At 42.5% G+C, this 24,280-nt stretch overlaps 1 protein-coding gene across 1 annotated transcript in view; it reads right to left on the bottom strand.

Moving 5' to 3' along the window:
- Window positions 1-1,057: 1,057 nt before the first annotated feature.
- Window positions 1,058-24,280, bottom strand: part of ITPKB (inositol-trisphosphate 3-kinase B) — a 100,483-nt gene continuing 77,260 nt past the window's right edge. The window contains exons 3-8 of the mRNA XM_066618687.1: window positions 17,360-17,459; window positions 15,384-15,597; window positions 9,472-9,676; window positions 7,174-7,275; window positions 4,337-4,408; window positions 1,058-3,775 (exon numbers count right to left, since the gene is read on the bottom strand). Of these exons, the coding sequence (XP_066474784.1) occupies window positions 3,560-3,775; window positions 4,337-4,408; window positions 7,174-7,275; window positions 9,472-9,676; window positions 15,384-15,597; window positions 17,360-17,459 (909 nt within the window). The 3' untranslated portion in view covers window positions 1,058-3,559. The remainder of the gene's footprint in view (window positions 3,776-4,336; window positions 4,409-7,173; window positions 7,276-9,471; window positions 9,677-15,383; window positions 15,598-17,359; window positions 17,460-24,280) is intronic.

Here is a 24,280-nt window from a genome sequence, read left to right as displayed (position 1 = left end):
TACCTGTTATATTTATTTGGGATCTTTTAAAATCCCATTTTTAAATTGGTATGTATTTGCTCTAGAACTATTGCACCCCTCTCCAAGAGTCTGGGATGAAATGTGCCAGATTTTAATATGAAGCTTCTTTGTAGAAATAAGTAGCAGAAGATGAAGAGGACAAGTCAGGTCCAGCGTGCTCCTCTAGCGGTGCAGGAAGGCTCTGGCCTTTGCACTGGCACTCTGGCAGCGCACTACTTCATGCACTGTCAGAGTGCCTTTTATTGCAGCCATAAAGCAGCTAGTGCTGGTGGAACACTATGAGCTGATAGGATTAGGTTGTCAGTCGCATGAAAGATCTTCTGGTTCATCCCCAGCTCAGAGAAACAAGGGGCATGCGTTCCTAAAGAGCTGGGGAAGGGTCACTTGTAGAAGCTCCACTCCTGGAAGTAGATACAGGTGTGCATCGCTTAACAAGCTCTGCTTGATAGAACAGAAGGAAATACAGGGAACTGAAAGTGCAGATCAAACACACACACTGCTGCATCCAAATAAACTCCCAGGCAAGATTGCTGAACATTAGCTTTTGACAATACATCTTTATATATCGCAGTTGTGTTGAACTGGTTACAGTAATTCCTTGGATGAAAGACAATCAGCTGACATACCTGCATCCTATCCAACGATCTAGCACCAATGCAGCCACAATACAGTCCCGAAGCAAGGGAACAAACATGCCCTTACCTTGAGAAGGCCTCATGACTCTCCTCCCAATGCAGAATGCAATGCATGCCCTATTGGCAAGGCTGCACTGGTGCTGGAAAGTTGGATAGAACTGGGCCTTTATCTTCATAACTGGAATGACAATTTCCAAGTATCACAATATCTTTGTAACTAAGGTATAAAAAAAATCCTGGACATTATGGTTTTGGTTGTCTTTCTTGCACTTCCAAGATTACAGTCGATGCAGCTTCCACCTGCCACATTTTAAGGTCCAATTCTTCCCATGTACACCAATGTCATTTTATCAAGCTACTTACTCCAAGCCCAAAGAACAAGAATGGACATTGACAAGGCATCACAAAGCAACCATTTGTATGCCTTTATTTGGAGTTATTTGACATACAGGCACTGTGCGTTGGTGGGATTTTTTATAACTCTGCAAGTTCTTTTGTCATCACTAATCAAGGAAAATAGTGCCGGGGGAGGGGAAGGGAGGAAGAGAACAAGCTCACAGCAACAGTTCCAGCCTCCAGAAAAAGGTCTAAAAGACATCTGGAGAAACAGTTCACTTTTTTTAAAGCCACAGAGCAAGGAATCTTGTTTTACAAACAGAACAGGCTTAAAAAAATAAAAAATATATAACAGAAGCAATTTAAAAGCTAAATACAGGTTAAAAATGATATAAACACAAGCTGCTTCAAGGACCCCCTCCACAGATGTGGAAAAGATGTTTCAAAAACTAAACATTAAAAAAAAAAAAAGATTCCATGCATTGAGATTTAGTGTTCTATGCAATTAAAAAAAAAAAAGAAGGGCAATAAATAGAACTTAAAAAACTTTTCCATGACACTAACGGAGCAGAAACGAGTCCATAAGGCACTCCACAGAGGCTATTATTAAATAGTATAGGAAGCTGGAAGGGGAAAAGCAGCTAAACAGAGCAATTATTTACAACCATATTGAAGAGTGACAGGCGTGTGCCTAGTAAGATATGAAAAGACAACTCCCCTGGGATTTGAATCTTTATGAAAGGCTAGCAAGGGACATCTCATTCCACCAAAATACACACAATTGTTGCAAAGGTGGAGCCTTCCTGAAGCAAGAAACTGCAGCCATCCCATTGCAAGGGCAAACTGGGTGTGTGTGTGTGTGTGTGTGTGTGGCAGCGGTGGCGGGGGTAGTTATAATCTTCTATTGCTAAGAGAAGCAACAGTGGGTTTCAGAGGCATACATAATGGAGTACAGAATGGTTTACAAGATCTGTCAGACTTTAAGCCAGTCAGGGGGAAAAAAAAAAACAGCTTCAGATGATTTTTGATCTAAATGCCACACAGTCTCTCTCTCCAAGGTTTCTGCAGCACTCAGAGTTCCAAGACAACCAAAATGCCTCAGCAGTTTTCCCTCCCTATAATGCTGTTAGTTGCTGACCTTTCAACAAACCAGTTCTGATGCCAGCAATCTGCTCAGTTCAAATGTTCCAGGAAGTTATAAAATAGCCTCCACCCTAAAATAGAGAAGCGGCCACTTTCGCAAGACTGAAAGTGGTAAAGTCTTTTGATTCCACCCACGTGGGGCCACCAGTTTAAAGAACAAGAGACAGATTAAAATTACACTTTCAGGGGCTAAAAGAGAATGTCCTAAACCTGTCAAATGTTTTACCAAATGAGTTCCCATCTCCTTTGCAGATATGCAATAGCAGTGTAGCCCACTATTCTGCTGACATGAAAGCTGTTGTTTTTTTTAAAAAAGACCTAGTTAATGCCACTCTTTGAGATATGAAAACTGGAATGTTTTGCAAAACACACTTGAGAAATTGCTTACTGAAATGCTACTAAAGAGGCAGCAGAGCAATGGTAGTGATTGCCTTTCCATTCAATGTCAGCCCTTCCTTTAATACATTATGAGGCCTCCCTTCAAGGCAAATGGAGCTTAGATCAAGGGACCAGACCATCTTGCACCAATAGTCAAAACCCACCTCAGCAATCACTATGGAGAAACCATCTTAAAATATGATCCACAAAAGCAGACTTCACAACCTGCGTAACCACTTAAATATTGCACAGTAGTAAAACGCTAACAAGGTATTGCCTGAATATTCAGAAAATTAGACCAGATAATAAATTTCTCCTAAAAGCTCTTACACCCAGCTTTTCTAAATTTAAGGAGGTTAGTAAGTATAAATCATTTGCTGCCACTCGGGAAGATCAGATGCTGTTTTCCTGAACTTCTTCTGTAACCTCTGGACTCCAGAGTAGCATCTGTGGGGGGACTTCCCAAGAAGGTGGCACACTGACAACCCCCCACACAAAGAATGCCTTATGAAGTCAGGAAAAGAATGTCTTATGGAGATATGCCATTTATTTCAATGGCCCAAATGATGTACCAACTGTGGACAGAAGAGGGCAGCAAATAACTACAAGTTAGTCTATTCTTGGCTCCAAAACTGTTAGCTAGGTATTATTTAAGCAAGATAGGGCACCATCTTCATTTATCGGAGGTGTACGGGAACTGCATAAATTACACTAAAAGGATTTCCTGCATTGAAGCACAAAAGGGCCAGGTATTCTACTGAGACCGAGTTATGCACCTCATGCAATTGGCTAGCCAGAGAGCGGGAGCCACTAAGAACCAAAGCCTAAAGGCTGGTATTGCTTATTCACTGCCATCACCACGTTAAGCTTCATGTGCAGCATTTGTTCTCGCACACAACTATGTATTTACACCTTAAATAACAGGAACTTCTAATTTTAAAACTGGAAGGGGGAGGGCAGGAGGGGGGAAAGTGTCTTGTAGTGCAGTTCAGAAAGTCAGTTTGAGGAGCAGGTTCTGGGTAATGGGTAGAGTTGGACGTTTGACTTTAATGCAAGTCTTCACTCTGAGCCAATTCCTTTAGGATCTCAATGAGGTTGTTCAGCCCCCAGAGATAGCCATCTTCTCTGTTCCCTTCTACCCAGGGCACGTTGTGTTGAAGGACCTCTCCCTCTGGGAGTGGCGTGGTCTTCCCAAAATCAATCATCCAGACTTTGGCCTGTTCTTTCTTGTCATGGATGAAGAGGAGGGAGCTCCCAATTACCTGCAAAGATAAAATGCAGGGGTGTCATTTTATCATCACACAGCTGGATTTAAGGATACATATCAGAATCTGCTTAAAAAGGAAGGCTTGGCCATATCAGTTTTGTGGTCTGATACAGAATGCAGACTCTGAATAATTGAAAACTTAGGACCCTAGCAACTCACAGAAACAAAGTTTCTAGCTTTCATGGTCACATGGTCACAATCAGCAAAATTGAAACATGGACGATTTTTTGCAATGAAGAACAAAACAGTCATTTTCCTCATCTCTCAGACTGGTTAAAAAACCAACAGCAGTAGACACTGAAACAAATCCAGGCCACTGAACATCAGCCCAAACCAAAAAGATCATGCTCTGAATCGCCAGACATGAGAAGGTGTTTCAGCCCCATTAAATTTCTGTGTTCTGAATGCACTGACACAGTCTATGAGCGACTGATTGAGTCTTGGTTAGTCTTCACACTTTTCCAGACAGGCAATTACTTAAACTCATTCAGGTAAAATGAACTTATTTTGAGAGAGATCTAGCCTTGAAAGATCACAAAAGGAAAGTGGGTTTTACCTCATGGGACATAAAGAATGGTGACATTTGCAAGGTGTCATGGATTCCCTTCAACCGGTTAAGGTAACTGGTCTGAAATGGTAAGAAAAGATAATTTTGAAACCTATGAACGCTGTTTTGCAGAGAACAAGCACTGACCTGCCAATTAAGCCATGATACTGAATGTTCGTAACACATGTTCGGGTGGGAAGAAGTTCTGATTATTTTATATTTATCTCATTATTTTACACACGCACCATGAGTCAAACAATGTAACAGAATATATGAAGCTGGCTTACACTGAATCAAATCACTTGCCCATCTCTAGGTCAAAATTGTCCACACTTACCAGGAGAGACTCTGCAGGGTTTCAGACAGAGAGGGTATTTCCCCAGTTCTACCTTGAATTGCCACAGATTCAATCTGGGTCCTTTTTCAGGCAAAGCAGGTGCTCTGCCACAGAGCTACAGCCCTACCTGAACTTCCCCAATTCCAAATACCAATGATTTTTTACAACATAAACTGGATTGGGGTGGGGGCTACAAAAGTAATGGCAGCCAACATTTTTCATTTGAAGCCCAATTCTATCATGCCCCCCTAACTGGTGTAGCCATGCTGAAAAGGCACACACTGTATCCAGCGGGAGGGGTGTGTGTGTGTGTGAAATGGGAAGCTTCGGAGGGGAAAGGATATTTAAATCCGCATTCTCCTTCATAAGCCTCCTGCCCCGAAACAGGTCTCCACAGACCTGCACCAGGAACTTCACAGGCACAAGTTCAAGGAGATAAAGGGGGCACGATACTGAATGTTTGTAACACAGTTCAGGTAGAAGAAGTTCTGATTATTTTATATGTATCTGATTATTTCACACACACAACAGGTATCAAACAATGTCATAGAATTACAAGCTAGAGGGAACAGGATCTGGTGTGCACCATCGACACTGGATCTACCCCTCCCACGTTCCTCCCCCTCCCTGGCCTGTTCTGCCTTCCCTCACCCGCTCCCACCTTCCCCACTGGCTTACGTGCTCTGGCACATGGCCAGAGGTCCAGTGATGCGTGGTGGTAGGCTGTGGCCTTTCCACTGGCATTCTAGCAGTATCCTACTTAGCACACAGCCAGAGCTTGCTTTATGGCTGCTTTTCTGCAGCCAGTACTGGCAGAACAGCCCATAGGACTGGGTTGTTAGTTCTGAAATTCATTACCAAGAGATGTGGCAATGGTCACTGCACAGAAGCTTTAAAAAGAGGTTCGTATTCTGGAGGACAGACCTAGGCTTGGGTACCCTTCCCTCAGTGCCACCTGACCACTGTGGGGTGTCCCCTAATCATTTGTCTCCTTTTTGTTGCTCCATCCTGGAGGAAGTATGTTGGAGGGTTTCCCTCCCACAGCACTGCATGCAAGTGCTGGGAAGGCCCAGAATTGTGTTTGATCTGAAGATTCCCAGAGGCAGCAGTGGTGCTACCAAATACCAGTTGATGGGGCAACTGCGAGAAAGAAAAGAGAATACTGCATTGCATCTACATCCTACCTGCAGGCCTCCTAGAGTAATCTGGTTGGCCACTGTGGGAAATAGCATGCTGGACTAGATGGAGCCTTTGTACTATCCAGTAGGGCTCTTCTTATGGTGTCTGGAGTATAAGAACATGTCTCTCCCATGCATACCATAGTACACATACACATGCATCCCTCTCACTCCCCAAGCCTTGGAATATCTTTATCTCTCAACTACTAAGCCAGTGAAAAGACAGCAGTGCAGTCCTAGAAAAAGGCCCACAGGCCCTGCTGCTTCTGTCCAGGAAAGCCTTCATCTTCAGCAAGTTGCCTATATTACTCATTACAAAGAGAACTATGTTGTTGTGCTTTAATAATAATAATAATAATAACTTTATTTTATCCCGCCCTTCTCCCTAACGGGACCCAGGGCGGCTTTAATTTGTTCAGACCTTTCTGCAACGCAGGACTGCAAGCAAACGTATTTACGTTAGAATGACTTAGCAATGGACAGCGGATCAACTTTGTTTATAGACTCAATAATAAACCCGCCATTAACTACCATCTTTTGTAAACCATCTAGGCAGGCCTGAAATGGGTAAAGGGCCAGGTTTAAAGGCATTAGTCAGAGGCTATATATGGTGGGGTCTACAACTAAGCACATTTGCCCAACTGGGGGCTTGGAGAGGGAATGCAAAATGTTTACAGCTGTTTCACCAAGCAACAGGCAGTGACCGAAGGCAATGGAAATGGGGTGCATGTGTACATGCATGCGAACATAAGTCAGTACCTCTAAGGAATTCCCAACAGGCAGGAAATAATCTGGAAGCATCTTGCTGGAAGCAAAAATGGGAGGCTTTACAACAGGCTCCAGGTACACAATATACTATGTTTGGAGCTGCAAGGTCCCCATCTCTACCTCCTTTTTCAGTAAGGTCACCACAACAGTTTCTGCAGCAGGGCAGAATGATTCACAGCAAGGATCAAAGACAGCTCTTAGATGAAATCATGATAAAAAGTGCTGCTTTTTAGCAATTTAAGAAGTATTTGTACAAATCGTGTTTACTTCATAACCACTAAAAATATACAAACTATCATATGTAATCTGAAACATGTTTGTGCATGCTCACATGTAAATCCTCCTTCACCCTCCACTGCCTTCTATAAATGGTGAATCTTGTCCTTCAGCATAAGCCATCAGTATAGAAAAAGATTTGCAGCATGAAACATGGTCACTGTTTGAGCCACTTTGGTCAAAAGTCCACTTCAGTCACACTTGACCTACAATGAGATTTATCAAAACTATTGCTGATGTGATACCCCACCATCAACTTCTTTTGCTCTGGGGTATCATTGACTCACCAGAATGCTACGGTTTTCTTTAGTAAATTCTCTGAAGGCCTCCATGACTTGTTCTTTTGTCTTGGTCTTCTTGAAATCCCTGTTCACAGTACCATCTTCTTTCTTTAAGAAACAGCAACAAAACCAAAGTTTGTTTATTACTAGAGGAGTTTTTTTTTTGTTAAATCACATAAAAAAACACAAAACACTGCATATTGATGTTTACGATATTTTCCAGAAATTAAAACAGATTACTTTTCAAGTTACAAATAATACTGTAGCTGCATCAGCTGACACTATAACAACTACCTAGTACAATTTTAAAATGTTTAAAATTAATAAAAATGAGAACTTGGAAGAAGAACTTAGAATAAAAGCACCACTTTTTGCCTTTCAAATCATGAAATCTGCAAAAAAATAAAACCATTTTCAAATACCCCTACTCTTTATGAATAAGTACTCTTTTGGGTTAATACAGCTTTAGCATCCACTAAACAGGATGTGGAGCAGACTACTTTAGGACACAGATATGAGATGGTCTTGGTTTAGACAACCACCACAGGAAAGGACCAGGCAGCTTGCTGAGCATCTACAGGAGAATGGAGTAATTATTTCTTTTCTTACAACTTTTGAATACAATGAATTTTCTTTGCTCTCACCCACAGGAGTTATGGGGCTGGAAGGGGTCTGAATGCAGAGTCCAGTGTCTTGTACCAATGTAGGAAAGGGTTTGATTGTACAGAGCTGCATTAATCTAAGTCAATGATTCATCTAGCTCAGCAAATCTCAAACTCGCAGGGAGTTCGAGTGGGTTGTGATCGTTAGTTTTACATTCTCTGCATGTTGGGGAGCCCTGTGGAGGCTGGCACAGGGCTCCCCGCACCCCTGGAAGGCTGCTGTCGGCTGTGATGAGTGCAGCCAAGCCCCTGTGCCCCTCCAAAGTGATGCGATCCTGGTGATCACGTCACTGCCTCCACCCCTTAAGGGAGAAGCTCTCTGGCTGGGGTGCCTCAGTTTGAGAACCATTGATCTAGCCCAATATTGTCTACTCTGACTAGTAGAAGTTCTCCACAATCCTAGGTATGAGAGAGTCTTAGCTCTGCTATCCAAGATTCTTTTAACTCAGAACATTATACGTCCACAAAATTCCCTGTGCAGTGAAAATTACTCACATCCCTTTATGCTATAAAAAGGGAGCGGAGGTGACTCAAGGAGATGGCTGCATAGTTCAAACACTCAGTAAGCCAGTGTGGTCTCACTATGCAGTTTAAATTTGGCTTGGGGCGTGTAGATGCAGCACAGTTCTGTAGCTATGATTCTCAACTCAGCAGAGTACGTGCACACACTCATGTGCTTGTTTCCACGCATGCATCACTCTTACTGGAACTGAGCAACACATTCAAAGTTCCCCAAATACCAGAAGTCACTACGGAAAAGCCAGGAACAATTTGAAAAACCACACCCTTTTGAAAATTCAGAGTAGAATCAGGCAGCTAGTTACTATGTTATGGGTGCTTTTCAGTTTATTGTCTGGCTGTTGAAAGCCAGTCTCTGTAGCCCCCAGTAGTTTAGTCCCCAGCAATGGGCTACTAAACAGATTATCACCACCCCAGATATCTGAAGAGCCATGAGAATATCATGATACCTGTAGCCTCAGCCACACATCACCAACCTCTCCAGCTTTCCAGGAAAGTGTGAGGCATGACAAATGTTTGGCACACTGCATGGCAGGAAGCTACAGACAAGCTGAGTCTGCAAACATAAGAAGTTTGCATCCAATCAGAGATTCTTAGGCTCAGACTCACATTACTTGCTGCTACAACCTTCTTTATTCACAAGTTTTGTCACTTGTCTGAGCAGCGCAACATGCAAGGTTATTTTTAAATACTGCCGCCAATTAACAACATACATGGCAAAGTTCTATGGGAGTTGCAATGTGATTATAGGAGAACAAAGCAGCTAATATCCCTAGAATGGCAGACAGCAGGGACAGTGGCAGCTCTCTGCTGCATCCAATAGCACCTCTTTAGTTATATAAGGTGGTTATCAGAGGAGGAAACAAATAAAGGTTACAAACAGCACAGGTCACGAATTACATCTCCAAAGGAGCCCCACAAGGCAGTGCTTGGAAGTGCACTTTCAGTGCAAGAATTGTCATTTCAACAGAGTCAGAATTTCACTATGGGCTACTTGAAACTCCAATACAGTTATGCAAGCAATATTTGGAATGTTAATCTCAAACTCATGACTTCCTCTCATGGTGGCCCCAAGAACACAGACAGTTTTTGCAGGGTGCTTTTTCCCACCCCAGCGCCTCACCTTTATTCCTTCAATCCGAAACCCTAGAGTTGCAGTGGAACTTATGGTTTCCCTCCACTGCATGTATCGGGGTTTGGTGACTGCATGCTGAGCATTCTCCTCCTCCGTTGGCGCCTCCGGATCCACTTCAATCATCTTCTGATACATGTCCTTCCGTAGGCTTGGCTTCTTCCTGGCCTTGGTTAGTTCTTCCTCCAAGTAGGTTCTGCAGGGACAATACCAGTTACCACTAGCAGCAGCTTCAGAAGTGTCAGTGTCGCTGTAGCCTCTATAAGGGCCTCATATTTCAGACATCTAGGATGCCACATAAGAGTAAAATCACCAGAAGAAGAAAGCTGGCATCCTCACCAGTCCAAATGGGTACATCTGGCAGAAAGTCGCAACTCCAGTTCCATGAACAAATTCAGTATGTCTCACTACAAACTCTGTATACTTAATGGATTTTTTAAAAGGAGGGAGAGAGAGGTACTGTACAATTATGCAGCTGCAGTCTGAAAGCATTAGATTCTGTATGGCAGATGTGGGCACCTTTATTTGACTGGCTAAAGAAAAGACCAAGCTCTCCCAAACTAAAGTCATGTTCAGTCTATGTTCTTTTAGCTACACAATGATATAAACTGGCAGAAACAGAGCTGCAATATCCCCACACTTGGCTAGACTACAGCACCTGATGTTCCCTTTTCCCCATCCAGTCTTCTGTTGGCGTCCATACCATTTCATCTACATATGCTATATGGCCAAACTGCTGTTGTGCTTAACACAGCATTAAAATGGTTTTGCACAAGTCTGAAGTTGCTTGTTTTGAGATGGGTTCCCATCTGTTTGTTTCAAGTGGATAGTCCTAGATGAGCACTTGCTCTCTCCAATACAAAACAGAAGCCAACAAAGTGAATGTGAAGAGGCTCTGAAGACCCAAAGTTGCCTTGGCAATTCATTCATCTGTTCTCTTGGGAACATGTCATATGGTAAAACTTAAATAAGCTCCACATGATGCACCTAAAACCATCTAGTCGTGCTTTCCCTCATGGGGACACAACTGCATGAATACACTTCTCCACGGACAAACTTTTATGCAACTTTTATGGCCAGCACTGACAAGCAAATCACAAAGCTTTGGAAACTAGAGGCAGATCAGATCAGTGGTTGGGTTGGTTCACATGATAAATTCTCTGCACGGTCCCATGCTTACATTCAACTACTAGATAATGAACAGAAAGCACTCTGTGTCAGTCTGCAGGCCCGACACAGAGGCTCTCGATTCTATGGTAGCCCAAGGACTGCTGCAGAACCGAGTAGCTCCATTGCAGGGTTACTTGCCTTACCCAGGGGAAGGGGACAAAAGCCCCCTTCCCCCAAAGGGCAACCAGCAGCTGCTCTGTTGTGTGTATGGTGCTGCAGCAGCTATTTCACTTTTGCAGCAGTCCCGGTGCAATGGTCAGCTCAGGACTGGGCTGTGAGGCAGTTCTGCCTGCTGCCTCCCCAGTGATTACTGACAGAAGCACCTTGCCTGTTTTTCATTGGAAGCCAGCCAAGATTGCAGTTAATCAACTACTAGCTGCTTCCCAGTGTATTGTAGTGTGTGTTTGTGCATGCTGCTTAACTCACTATGTGCTGGAGAAGAAAGGAACGGCATGAAAAGGCAAGATCCTTTTTCTTTTTACTTGTTGCATCCTTGTGCTTTTTTTTTTTTTACTTGTGTCTAATAAGGCTCTGCTTCACCATCTGCATGTCCCTGCCAACCTCTGCCACTACGGCTCCCCATTCTTCTTCTGCCAATTGATCAATGCCTCCCTTCCATCCCTTGACTTATTCCATTCTTGTTTTGATTCTTTAGCCTTTGATAAACTTTGTGCAATTTTACAGGTTTATCTACCTATTCTAAGTCTTCTCCAGTGGGATTTATCATGCTATCAGGGCTAGTTTTAAGGGAACCCCTTGGATTTGGGGATTTTATTAACCTGGCAGAGAGGTTTTCCCCAAGATGTTCTGTCTGGGCTTTCTAGCTTTGGGTGGTGACAGCGACCTGTAAGAAAAGTAAAGCTGAGAGCAGGGAGAAAGATATCACCAATGACTGTTTGGCATTGCACTTGGTCTGCTGTCCAGTCTTCCCTTACTTAGGCCAACTAGGCTGTTCCTAACCCACAGTTTGGTTTTGTGGTATAAAAACCTTAGCTTGTTTCAGACAAGAATGACAATTTACCATGGGCATTATGAACAAGAGAAAAGATGCTCTTTGAAGATTTTTTCATTGCTTTGCAAGAGTTCTTCCCTGTTCATTTGTGTTTGTACATGAGACAGACAAATTCCTTCTGCCAATAAGACCTATCTGCCTAGCAAGTGAACCACAGAATTCAAGAACCTCCCTTTGATGTGTTAAATACTGTTAAGTAATCTGTGAGAACACAGTGGTAGAAACTTAGCTGCATTTTACTAGGATGTAACACTCCAGCAATAGGTCAAATCTAATATGCAGCCATAACTGTTCAATTGATCCAAAACAGGGTATTATGTCAGGACTGACCAAAAACAAAACAGAATAAACATACAGTGTTTTTGTGTCCTGCAGGACCCTTTATAAAGCAGACAGTAAGTAAAAAGCTAGGTGAGAAAAAGGCAGCATGTTGTAAGAGCTCCAATAATTCATAGCTTGTAAAATCTAAAGAGGAAATTTATGGGTTTTCCTGCAGACTTGAATCAACTTCTGAGAGTCGTTAATTGGTTTTAATATACACACAAGGCTGTTTAGATAAAAGAAGCAAAAGAATAGTAGAAATCTCCATTTTTGGAACCATAAATTCTTTTGAGCCAACCCAGTCCATTCTACAGTGCAAACTTGAAACACGTACTTTCCAACAACCTTTGTTAATTTACTTTAATTTATTGTTTCAAGGTTCCACTGGGAAGTACTGGTTTCATTCTATCAACTTGTGCAGAAACATAAACAAATGGGATATTTTATTTTCCCATCATTCATGGAACGATGAACAATGGAACTCCAGTTTCAGAAAATGCACAATACTGGTGTTCCTGTACAAAGGATGCTGATAGAACATGAAGTAGAATTTATTTTTATTTCAAAAAGTGGGGGACAAGCCACATGAACACATTTTAAAATCTGGATAGAAACAAATTTGGTTAACCAATCATCTGACTGGTTCTTCATAAGCACAGATGGTACAACTTGTCTAAGATGGTTTGCCAAAATTTCGTCCAAAATGAGCATAGGGGAACAGTCAGGTTGAGATATATTTAAATTAACATCACAAAGCTGCTTGTCAGTCACACACAGTGGTCATGTGTACTAGGTAATACCAGATCAAAAGCACTATCTATAGAGGGCAACCATGTGTACAGTCATGACTTTCTATTTAAAACACATACAACAGACAACCAAGAAAGGATCAAGTCCCTACTTGCTTGTATTTTGAACTAAGAGGACATGGATACCCTGAATAATGATGTTGTTCTACAGAATCCATTCCAAATACAAAATTTGAGTCATTGGATTTATACATTCCCTTAAGCCAATACAAGAATGCTACCATCATGTCACTTCATCTGCAGCCCTTAGGGGTGAAGGAAAGTCACCCACCCCGGGTGACTGAGACAGGCAGTTTCTCTGAGCTAGTCATTCCCCATTTCACCACTAGAGGTCGCTGCCTTCTAACAATAACAGTGGGAGTTGCTTGAAGCCTCACAAGCAGGAGTACTCCTGGGTCAGCCAGACTTATGCCAGCCTATTTATGCACAGGTCAGCTTCCCTGCAAAACATTCTCAGTTGCCTCTATCCTGCCTCAAACAAACCTATATCTTGAAAATCTGGCTGCATAAAGTTCTGTAGACTTCTGCACATTTGTGTCCATCTCAATAACACGCACTCAGAGATCTCAATACAATTGTGTTTTCAGGTTGAGAAGCTCTTACTTAAACACCGCAGCAGTGTGTTTTACAGGGAAGGTTGAACATTTGCTTACATGTGCCTGCGATGGTCCGGAAAGAGGAGCATATCCGGGAGACACGTGAACAACTAGAATATGGTTTTACACAGAGCTTCATAGGCTGAGATTGTACAAAGCATAATTTTATAAGAACATATTAAGAGCCCTATTGGATCACACCAAAGGTTAATCCTGCTTCCGAGTGTGATCAGCATGGTGCTCCCACAAGCAACGAATGAAGACGATGGCCACCTCCTGCCCCAGCATCTGGCTTCTGAATCTGGAGTTTCATTTTGTTATCTTGGCTGTTGAACATTCATAGACTTCTCTTTCAGAAAGATACTGAATCCCCTTTTAAAGCCACCTAAGTAAGTGGTCATCACTACTACGTCAAGCTCATTGCAAGGCATTATCTTCCATCACCTCCCTGACAAGGAAGTAGTTTTTGGGGAAAATACTGGTTAACCCAGCTTAGAATGTTTTTCCATTTGTTCATGCAGTTAATGTGAACTTTGCTTCCCCTCAGCGCAAGCAGATTCCAAGCCAAACAGAGCAAGCAGCTTTTTTCCTCCCAAGGAGTAAACCTCTGATGACACAGGACAGTGAGTCTTTTTATCTTGGAAAGAGGGCAGGGAGGAGGGCTAAACATTTTTAAAGTGTCATCTCAGGTAATGTACTTTATGGAAGATGTTTTTTTTAACAGATTACACCAAGATCTTCATTCCAATTGCCCACACTTGTCAAATCAAACGTCATACAGATCTGAATGAACATGTTCAGATGGTCCCTTTCTGTATTTGGGAGATGTTAGAGAATGAAAAGCAGAACCTCAAGTTTTAACTAGCAAAAATACATTCAGAAGTCTGTCTTACACCCTATCTCTCTCTCTCTCTCCACCCCCGCCCCCAGCCCCCAAGGCTTGCCTGGACACTCAGATCTAAAGTAACTTGACTGAGAACTTTGTAGTTTGGGAGTAGAGAAATCGCATTGTACAAATACACCTACTAATAAAAAGAGCACACTTGCTGCTCTTCTAAGGGCATGTTTACTACTGGGCCGTCTCTTGAGCCACAGACCTACAAGGACTAGTTTGTAGTTTCCAAGCATTCTGTTTCTTAGACACTCCCTTGCACACTCCAGTGGGGGGGGGGGGGAACCAGTTTCTTCACAGAGAATCTAACATATGAAGCTCAAAGATGATAACATTTGCTTCCCAAGGGGCACTCTTGCATGTACCAACCACAACACAGTGACACACCCGGTGTGCAATCAAATTGTAGATTTGCCTCGGTGCCAGCCACTGCTCATTTTCTAACAATGCTTTCAAGTAGCACTCTATCTTAGAATCCTGGCCTGATCAGGACTTCTAAGCACTTATACTGTACATACCCCTATACCCCTTTGAATCCAGTGAAATACAGGTGGAGCCCCCTGGACCCGCATTGTGCCAGACTCGGCCCCACCTGAACCCTCCGAAGGGAAACTGGAAGTCGCGTTTTGGGCCTGAAACAGCCATTCTGAAGCCCGCAGAGGTGGCAGGCAGATGCACACTGCAGGCTTCAGAAAGCCCTCCGGAGGGGACCAGAGCACAGCTACAGTCCCCTTCAGAGGGCTTATGGGACAGAAAATCACCAATTTGATTATCCACAATTTTTGGTATCTGTGGGGGTCTGAGAACGGATCCTCCGTGGATACTGAAGACAAACCTGTACACCCTTAGGTATAGTACGTCACCCTTAGGATCTAGTTAGATATACGGCAAACACATGGCTACTACATGGCCTGATCCAGTGGGGCTGTTCTTATGTTCTTATGTACTACCCAGCTGCACTCTCCCCTTGTAATATTTACAAAAATAAAAGCGCAATGTGATGCCATTGCACTGGGTGACTGCCCATCCCCTGCAAGAGCTAGCAAATCAGAATGTTACTGAGGAGATGCAGGGTGTGATGTTAGCTGCAAAGGAAAACTGACCTGACACCCATCTTGCAGTCCATGACACAGGGAGAGTCAAAATCAGCCAGTAGATCTTCCATCTGATTGTACCGCTCCCCATCTTTCACTATGTCCCCATGATAGGCAGGAACATAAGGCCTAAGCACATCATTCATCAAGCGGTCCAAGCAGCGCTGTTCCGACTCGCAGTGCTTCTTCAATATCCTTCCATTGGCTGCAGCTTTGAAGCTACCTGAGAGACAAGCCACCCACAAAAAAAGAGAAGCACATTAACAGTTTTCCCCATTAGGCACAGAGAACATCTCACACAGCTACAGGATCCTTGTTTCCTGCTTCTAACAAAAACAAAAAAAAGACAGTTCAGTGCAGTGAGGTTGACAAGATTACATGCAGTGCTTGGCTAGAAAAGGGATGCAAATAAGGGACTGCAATTGATTGCAACCCCTGCAAACTGGTTAAGAGGCGCTTTCTCAAGTGGGTGCTCCTCTTTTATTTAGCAGGGGGAGAGTAACTGGCCCACCTCACCCCAGCAGTGTCTTTTCTAGTGGCTGTCTGCTGGTGTTGCATCTTTTTAGATTGTGAGCCCTTTTGGGACAGGGAACCATTAGATATTTGATTTTCTCTTTTTGTTGAAAAGCGGTATATAAATACTGTTGTTGTTGTTGTCATCTGTTGTTCTTTTGAGACCTGACACAAATCCCACCTAGCAAGCTGTCAGGTGGCCCAAACCTTATGTATGATAAAAACACAGGGCCAGTTGAAAGAAAAACAGAGCTCATAAGTGGAGCATTTTGTTAAATGCTCATTACTACTTTTCAGTTGAAACAAATGCAGAGATACCTTGCAGCAACCAATGAAAGATGTCTAATAGTCTCTACTATGAGTAGAGGCCACTGTAGCTAGGGTTATATATGATATTCCTGTAGATGCACTGGGGACCATCATTCGTGTTTCCATCCTATTCACATATAAAGTGTGTCTGCGTCTTTCTTCAACAGGAACATTTTGAAGAGGAGCACCAAATGCTCACCCTCCTCTCCTCACAGTTTGCTGCTCCAGTCACATTTGTCTATTCCTGGCTCTGATAATGAAAGTGAATTGGGAACTTAGGAAAGTGGCTGGAGAAATGGGTGAAACAATAATAAAGCATGGGAAGGAGGAGGGTTTTAACTACTCCCCCCCCAGCACACGCACTATAGGCAAATAGGACAGACGTGTCATCATTTCATCTACTTTACTCTTGTAACTCACAATCACCTCTCGTTTGTTGAATTGTACAAGACCCCCATCCCTCAATTTTCACTGCACTGGGACACACCATCAACATGATCCTTCTGTAACTTAACACAGGGCTAGTTGGCTTAATAAATAGGAAACAAAGGAAGTTGACATCTTCACTCACATGAATGCAGACAGAAACTACAGGGAAGGCAATTTAGGTGAACAGCAAGGATAACTTTCTAACTGTAATAACAGCCCAACAATGGAATTAGGTGCCTAGGACAATAGTAAGATCTCCTTTGGAGACTTTTACAAGAAGAGCTTGAAACTATGTTGGGTGTATGGGGAGTGGACTGGATTAGACAGAACACTTCCCAAATAGACAGAGTATGAAACTTGTTCTTTTGGGACAGCAGAAAGATCTGTCACTTCAATAGGGAGTTCAGAACCTTCGTAGGTAGTAGTAACATGCCCTGGTTTTCTCTGGTCTACTTATTAATATGGAGGAGAAGGAGAGAGAGAGGAAAAAAAGAGGACAACCCTTGAGTCATACATTTTTCCAAGTGCTTATAGTAGTCAATCAACCAGACCCTATAGAGAAGGTACAGGAGGTTAGAACACAAGTATTTATAATTCAATTTCAGAGGCAATTTAGGTTAAAGTAGCTAATTATGTTAAATCTACCTAGAGAATCCTAATACCTTCCTTTCATTAGGCTCACTAGGTGAAGTTTTCATTTGAGATTTATGCAGCATAACTTTTTGTTCTAGTACCTGCATGACCAGCTAGCTGGATCCAAGGATATTTCTTCTTGAAGGACATAACAAAGGGGGACCAGTGCACCATGTTTTTGATCTTCCGCCATGACTTGCTCTAGGAAGGGAGGAAAAAAGAAAATTGAAAAAGTAGTATATATAGTGTTCCTAGTAGTATTTGACTAGAAATAAGGGTTAATAGGAAAGGGGGAAATGGCTAGTGGTGGAAACAGAAACTACTAAACCATTCTCCAAGGCTAAATAAAACCACGGTTAGATAATTCAAAGACAGAACACACTTGTAAGATCTGCACAGACAGTCAACCTTTCAGAAATCAGTTTCACACAAGGAATTCCCATGCAGGGTGTATAAAGTGTTTATAAAGCAGGAGAATCTCAAGAGAGATCAGATCCTCCTCATATAAGAGTCAAATTCTCCATTCCAAAAGTGCATGTTCTCTGCTTTTGCATGTTCAGAGATCTATAAACCTATTTTCGTTCTCCAGAGAAAGACAACTGCTTTGGCCATTATCTATGAATACATGAATGTCATGTTGTTCTGGAAAAACAACTGACAGCCACACAGAGAACAGTTTCACCTCCACCTAATTAATTTGTATTTGTGGGTTCTCTGCATGAAGACATCCAAGAACCCAAATGGGGTGGGCCAAGAAATGCCCTAACACTTCACACACTCCCAAATATGGATGCAGCCATGGGTGGTACTTAGGTACTCTCTCTACCACTGAACAGTAAACAGCAGTTACTAGTCCCAACAAAGGAAGCGCCAGCTAGGACTGTACTCACTTGTGTAGGTGAGTTCAACCCAAAGGAGTGGCAAATCCCTTCTCATCAACAGTTGCCTTCACAATGGAAGGCTCAGCTAAGTAACTTTGGAGTGAAAGAGGAAGAACATATTTTTTCCAGGCAAACAGAGTTGTGGGAACTTATTTCAAAAAAGAAGAAGCATAATTCAAATGCATCAGAAAAGTTCTGCTTAAATGTAGGAAAGCCTTACGAGTCCTTCCTGAAGGAAAAACAGTTTCCCACAAATTGTTCAAATGGAACACATGCTAATTAAGTCCAAGGCATTTCTTATCTTGAAGCCAGAAGGCTGCGCAAACCATCTCGGAAGACAATATGCAAACAGAAGAACAATGGAAGAAAACGCCTAATTGCATGAAATGAGACAACCAGCCTTTTCAATCAGAGACAATCAGATACAGGAATCTATTGGAAGTCCACACTGAAAAGCTGACCAGGGGACAGGATAAGTTATGCAAGGGACAAAACTGAACTTTCCACTATGTTATGCTAGATACAAAAATTAAGATTCCAGACAAATAGGGGTTTCTGTTTTACAGTTATTTTGGAACTTCCTATTGCGGACATAATTCTTCTCCTGAGCCACACAATGGATGCTTTTCAAGTTTTCCACAAACCAGAGAAGAGAACTATGCCATAAAAGTAGCCTAGACCAGCATGAAGAGTATAATGGTGATGTTATGTGCAGGGTTATATGCTAACATCTGTGCAAGTCCATGATGTTAGTTTCCCCACCAGACTAGCAAACTTTCCATAAATGGCTATCAGCATTTTTACAGACTCCTGCACCTCTCACCGCAGCTCAACTGTTTAAGAAGTGAAACTTCTTCCATCACTCTATCCAGCATGCTAGAAAAAAAGAAAAGATTTGCTTGCTAAACAAATACATGCCAGGTTGCTCTTAACGGGCACAGGATCAGAGCCAGCAAGATAAAAATGGGCAAGCCTATTTCAGTACTTGCCTATGCACATGACACTCTGGTTTGGGAGATTCTGACAAACATCTAGCTACTGACATCAGCCTATTGGCTTTGTGGGAACAGCAGGTTTTCTAGAATATGGCATGAAGGAGGAACAACTTTTAAGAGTCAAAGATTCAATGTATGCTCTAGGTGTTTCCATTCAGCCACAGAACTAAGGATAGGACTGCCAACTCTGACTGAAGCCATCTATGGATATCCACCACTCCACATGATGTAATGTTGGAAATTCCTAGAGGGCCAGTTAAAAGCTTCAAGATTGCTTTCAATAATAACCTGGAGATTGACACTGATTCTTGGAGGCTCCAGTCCAACCACAGAAGGCTGTCAACCCTAGCTAAGGAGCCTCAGTGATAATACCCTTTTCCAACAAAGGGTATCTCCCACATGAAAAGTGCCATGCATGGCTGAGAAAGTAGGCAGCAGGAAACACTACAGTAAGATATTCTTCCAGCTCTGTTTTTTGCTCTCACTGCCTTCATTTTAACAACATTCTATCTCATGGCAAGAGGAGTATGAAGCAGGACTTCTTTTAAAAAAAATTTTTTTTAAAGAGGGAAACAATAGTTCATCACAAAGCAATGTGTTTATATTTAAAGGTTATAAATCAAGAAGACTTTCCAGTTCATTCGGCAGGTTATTTATGAAAATAATACAACCTTGTTCAAAGTAATCAAGAAGGAACCCACTTGTTTGTAATACAGTATCTGCAATACAAGGTTGAGAATTCAGGTCTTGAGAGAGAACCCATTCCTTTAGAATAGGGATCTTTCAGGCCAGAGGGCCACATCAAATATCTGGCATGGTGTCGAGAGCAGGAAAAATACATTTTAAATATAAAATTTAAATAAATACATTAGAAAGCCTCAAAAAGCCTAAGGCCTTCAGACAGCTCAAAAAGTCACTTCTGGTTTTTCAGGAAAACCAGGAAGTGATGTTTTTCGGTCTTTAGAAGGCATTCTGAGGTGAGGTGCATGGCCTCTCTGACCCTCATAACACCCTCCAGATGCAACTGGAACACAGCTCTGGTCGAATTCAGCTGAGTGGGCCAGAGGCATGCAGGGGACAAGGGCCTGCTGCGGGTTCGATAGAGGCTAATCGCGGGCCACATCTGGCCCATAGGCTGGAGTTTGGAGACCCCTGCTTTAGAAGGTGTATAGACAGGAAAGTTATCAGATGTGGTTTCTCCTGCCACAACCTCTGGCAAAAAGAGTTAGAAGTCTGATGAAATTTTCCTTTCTGTCCAATGCTGAAAGAGTTTACTAAGACTTGGCAAATCCAGTTATGGGTCCTCAGGCCTCGAACAAGAGTGACTTGATGCAAATATGCATCTCTGTGATTGCAACAAAAGCTACACTATTTAATGTTAAAAGCAAAGGAAGAAGAAACCAAAAACCTTTTCAGAATCCTAGCCAGTGGGGTGGCAACTGGTGATTTCTACCAAATCATTCAATGTTCATTTTGTGTTAGTGGTTGCACATATGGAATTGTGAGTAGGAAGTCATGGCTAGAAGAAGTTAAACTTCAACCTTATGAACTCTTACTTGTGCATAAGCCCTGCTGAGAACTGTGGGACTTACTTCCAAGCAAGAACAGCATATGGTTGTGCAGCAAAAAATTTGGAACAGAAGGATATGCCCTGTTCACGTGCTCAAAATACATTTTACGACAGTCTGTACATTCTCTGTGTCACTGTGTGCACAGGACCACCTCAACTAGTCACGCAAACGTTGAGCAGTAGCTGTGACACGGCCAGGAAGATCAGTCTAGCAATGCAACTGTTTACAGAACACAAATGCAATTTCGTCTGTGTACTCCATAGGGCATCCTCTTTCTCTTAAAAAGAGAAAGAAAAGGCCCATGATTATTCAAAGCTGCAGCTTTTGCCAAATTGCTGTCAACGTCTCTGAAGGCATCTCCTTCTCCCAACATGTGGGTTTCCAAGAAGAATGCCAAGAGCTCTGTACTTTGGCTCTTTTGTTCCCTCTTGGCAGGAAGCTCAGTTGGATTCCCCTTCTCTGGTTTTCTGTGTGTGTTTTTTTTAAAGCAGCTCTTTGCTCTGATGTAATCTTTACTTTCCTTAAAAAACAAAACAAAAAATGATTAGCATCTCCAGGGAGTATGGACTTCAGATCAATAAGACTCCTATTGCCCAGAAGAGGAATCTTCCTACCAAACACAAACATAAGTCACTCAGTCCCAGGATGAGAGAAACTGCCAGAGCACTAACTGTTCTGAAGCCAAGGTTTTCTTCCCCCCAGTGGTTTGAGGTACTTCAAAGTCAGAGCTAAATGAAGCAAAGCTACTTCAAGAAAAGGATGTGCCATCATGACAGCTTTCCAAACAATGTGGTAAACAGGTTCCAGGCATAGTCAAGCCTTTCAACCATAGGCACTTTCTAAGTTAATAATGTGGAATTAGGCTGCAATTACGTTACAATGTACTTATGCAGGACCCACATCCAAGTAAACATATTGCTAGAGTCCTAGTGGTATATGCGAGGAACATGCCCCAAGGTGTGGCTGGTTCATTCTCATTTTCATGTTCAAGGCACTCATTTGCAACGGCATTTACCATACAGGACTTTTTAATTTGCACAGGCATTGCCCAATTGTATGTTAAGAATATACTCCAGCACCTGTTCTCTGGGAACTATGCTACTGCATACTGACAAAACTGAGAAATGCACAGATAAGGAACCCCTAAATGTGACCATTTTTGCATGTGCTGCTCCCACAGAGAAGGGCCTTTCCGGGCCCAATCCTATCCAATTTTCCAGTGCCGGTGCAACTGTGCCTATGGGCCATGCACTGCATTCTGTGATATGGAGGTGGTCAAAGAGGCCTCCTCAAGGTATGGAAACATTTGTTCCCTTACCTTGGGGCTCCACTGCGGCTGCACTGATGCTGGAAATTTGGACAGATTGGGCCCTCAGTGTTCTGCTCATGAGAAAAGTTAACTTGTATACTGATTAAGATGAGCCAAAAAAAGCGACACTGCATATTCACGAGTGACAATGAAGAAGGGGTCTATCACATTTCTTCAACAGAACATTCCAAATCCAACACGTTTTGAGTTAAGATACATTCCACCATTGGATATTATGAACAGCCAAAGTGGTAAAGTTAGGTTGCAACCCTATCCACACTCACATGGGAGTAAGTACTATTGAACTCAATTGAACGTACTTCTCAGCAGACATGCATAAACTTGTGCTGGTAGTCTCTTCAACATTTGGGCTTATACAGAAGTAACCTGATCACATTTGTATAGTCCGTACTGTACTGTACTGGTTTGTTTGAAGGCATTTTTGATACAGAAGATGCTTAAGGCCAATAGTCCCAAACAAGCAGAGAATCTTTGCCTAAAAGTGAGTCAATGGTTCATGCAGCCAAGAAACGGGGGGAGGAGGGATTTTTTACGTTTACCACTTGGGGCACTTTTTAGGAATACATTATGGTTTCTGAAATGAACATTACTTTCATTTCTCTCTCTCTCTCTCTCTCTCTCACACACACACACACACACACACGCACACACACATACACACACACACACACACCCCTACCTTTCTCAGAACCAACAAGCAATACGGAGAGCCAGTTTAGTTGATTGGCTATAGACATGGAAAAGCAGATTAGCAATTTGCAAGCCTTGGCAAGTAACACATCTGACTGAACAGCTCACCTTGGAACCAAATCTTGAAACCTGGCTTCAGTCATCTGGAATGCTCTGCCACACACAGATGGTCCAAACAACCCTGAGAGAGATGTCAACCAAAGTGCAACAGGCCCTTGAGGTGCTAGCTGCCATCTACAGCAAAGGCCATTTATCTGTCTGATCAGAAGAGTTTTGTTTTTCCATTTCTCCACCAAGTACTCCAGTTCCCAGACTTTACTACCACAACCACCAGACTCTTACGTCAAGAAGAAAGAAAGCTCTCCTCTAGCCTTCCCAAGTGTAACTTCAGTTTTTTGTTAAGAGTAGGCAACTGGCCATGCAATGCATACAGTTATCCCAAGTCAGGGACCATCAGAAAATAAAACAGAAAAAGAATGGGCCACAGTCTTTTCAAAAGTTCACAAGCGGGGGGGGGGGGTGCTGAAATAATCAAGATTATTTTGATAGAGCTGTGGAGCAATCCCCAATCTGCTGAAGAGGGCACAAATTTGTCTGAACTGCTGTGCATGGGCAAGATGCCTGCACTTTGAATTCTTCACCTAAGGCACTACAGAAACAAGACCCAAGAAGGGAGGGATTTTAACATCTTGCCTGCACCTCTCATAGACTTCTGAGACTATAGAAAAAGCATACATAACAATGCTTGTGGTGACATTACCCCAGCCACATAACTAGGGAAAATAAATTTGAACCTAATCTACTGCTACAAACAGAGAGCTCTTCCAAGACAAAAGCCACAGTTAAGTCTGCAGGAATAAGGAAGCAATAAAGAGGGAGAGTCCTAATTTCTGCAGATCTTGCTAATATTAAGGTCACAACAGTAGCCCTGATCAGTTCTTTTCTGGTCAGTTGGCAACTCTGGGAAAACATATGAAAGATTTTATTTCTAGTCGCTCATTCAAAATCTAACCCTTTACAAAATTTTATAAGTCTTCTTACAACACCTTAACACTGCTAGATGCACTTTACAGTCCATTTTGGTTTCATCCAAGTTAAATTAAATTCTCTCTTTAGCCTCTTACACATTCCAAATACAGTTCAGTCCTACACAAAAGTGAATTCTCTCTTCAGAACTCAGATCTGAAGTGATAGGCTGAGTCATTGCCTCCTGCAGCAATAAGGAAATACAAGCACCTTTTCCATTCTAAATTTCAAGGTAAACATTGTTATGAATGTTGGCAGCCTTGATCACAGCGAGTGGGCAGCTGATGAGTGCCAGGGAATCTAACAAAAGAACTTCAGTGTTCCTTGAATAGTTGGAGATGCTCTGATAGCTACATATCTCCCAGAGCTAATGGGTCCAGGAACTTTGCAGTCTGAAAAATGGAAGAAAGAGTATGTGTGGAAGGTTTAGCTGGAACTAGCTGAAACTGGGGTGCAGGGGATGTGGATTTCTAGAGAGCTGTGCTATCTGCTTATAGAAATTGTGTTTGCCTCCATTAAGTTCTATTTG

Source organism: Tiliqua scincoides, chromosome 1, assembly GCF_035046505.1.
Source record: "Tiliqua scincoides isolate rTilSci1 chromosome 1, rTilSci1.hap2, whole genome shotgun sequence".
NCBI classification, from domain to species: Eukaryota; Metazoa; Chordata; class Lepidosauria; order Squamata; family Scincidae; genus Tiliqua; species Tiliqua scincoides.
This window is presented reverse-complemented; position numbering and strand designations above follow the sequence as displayed.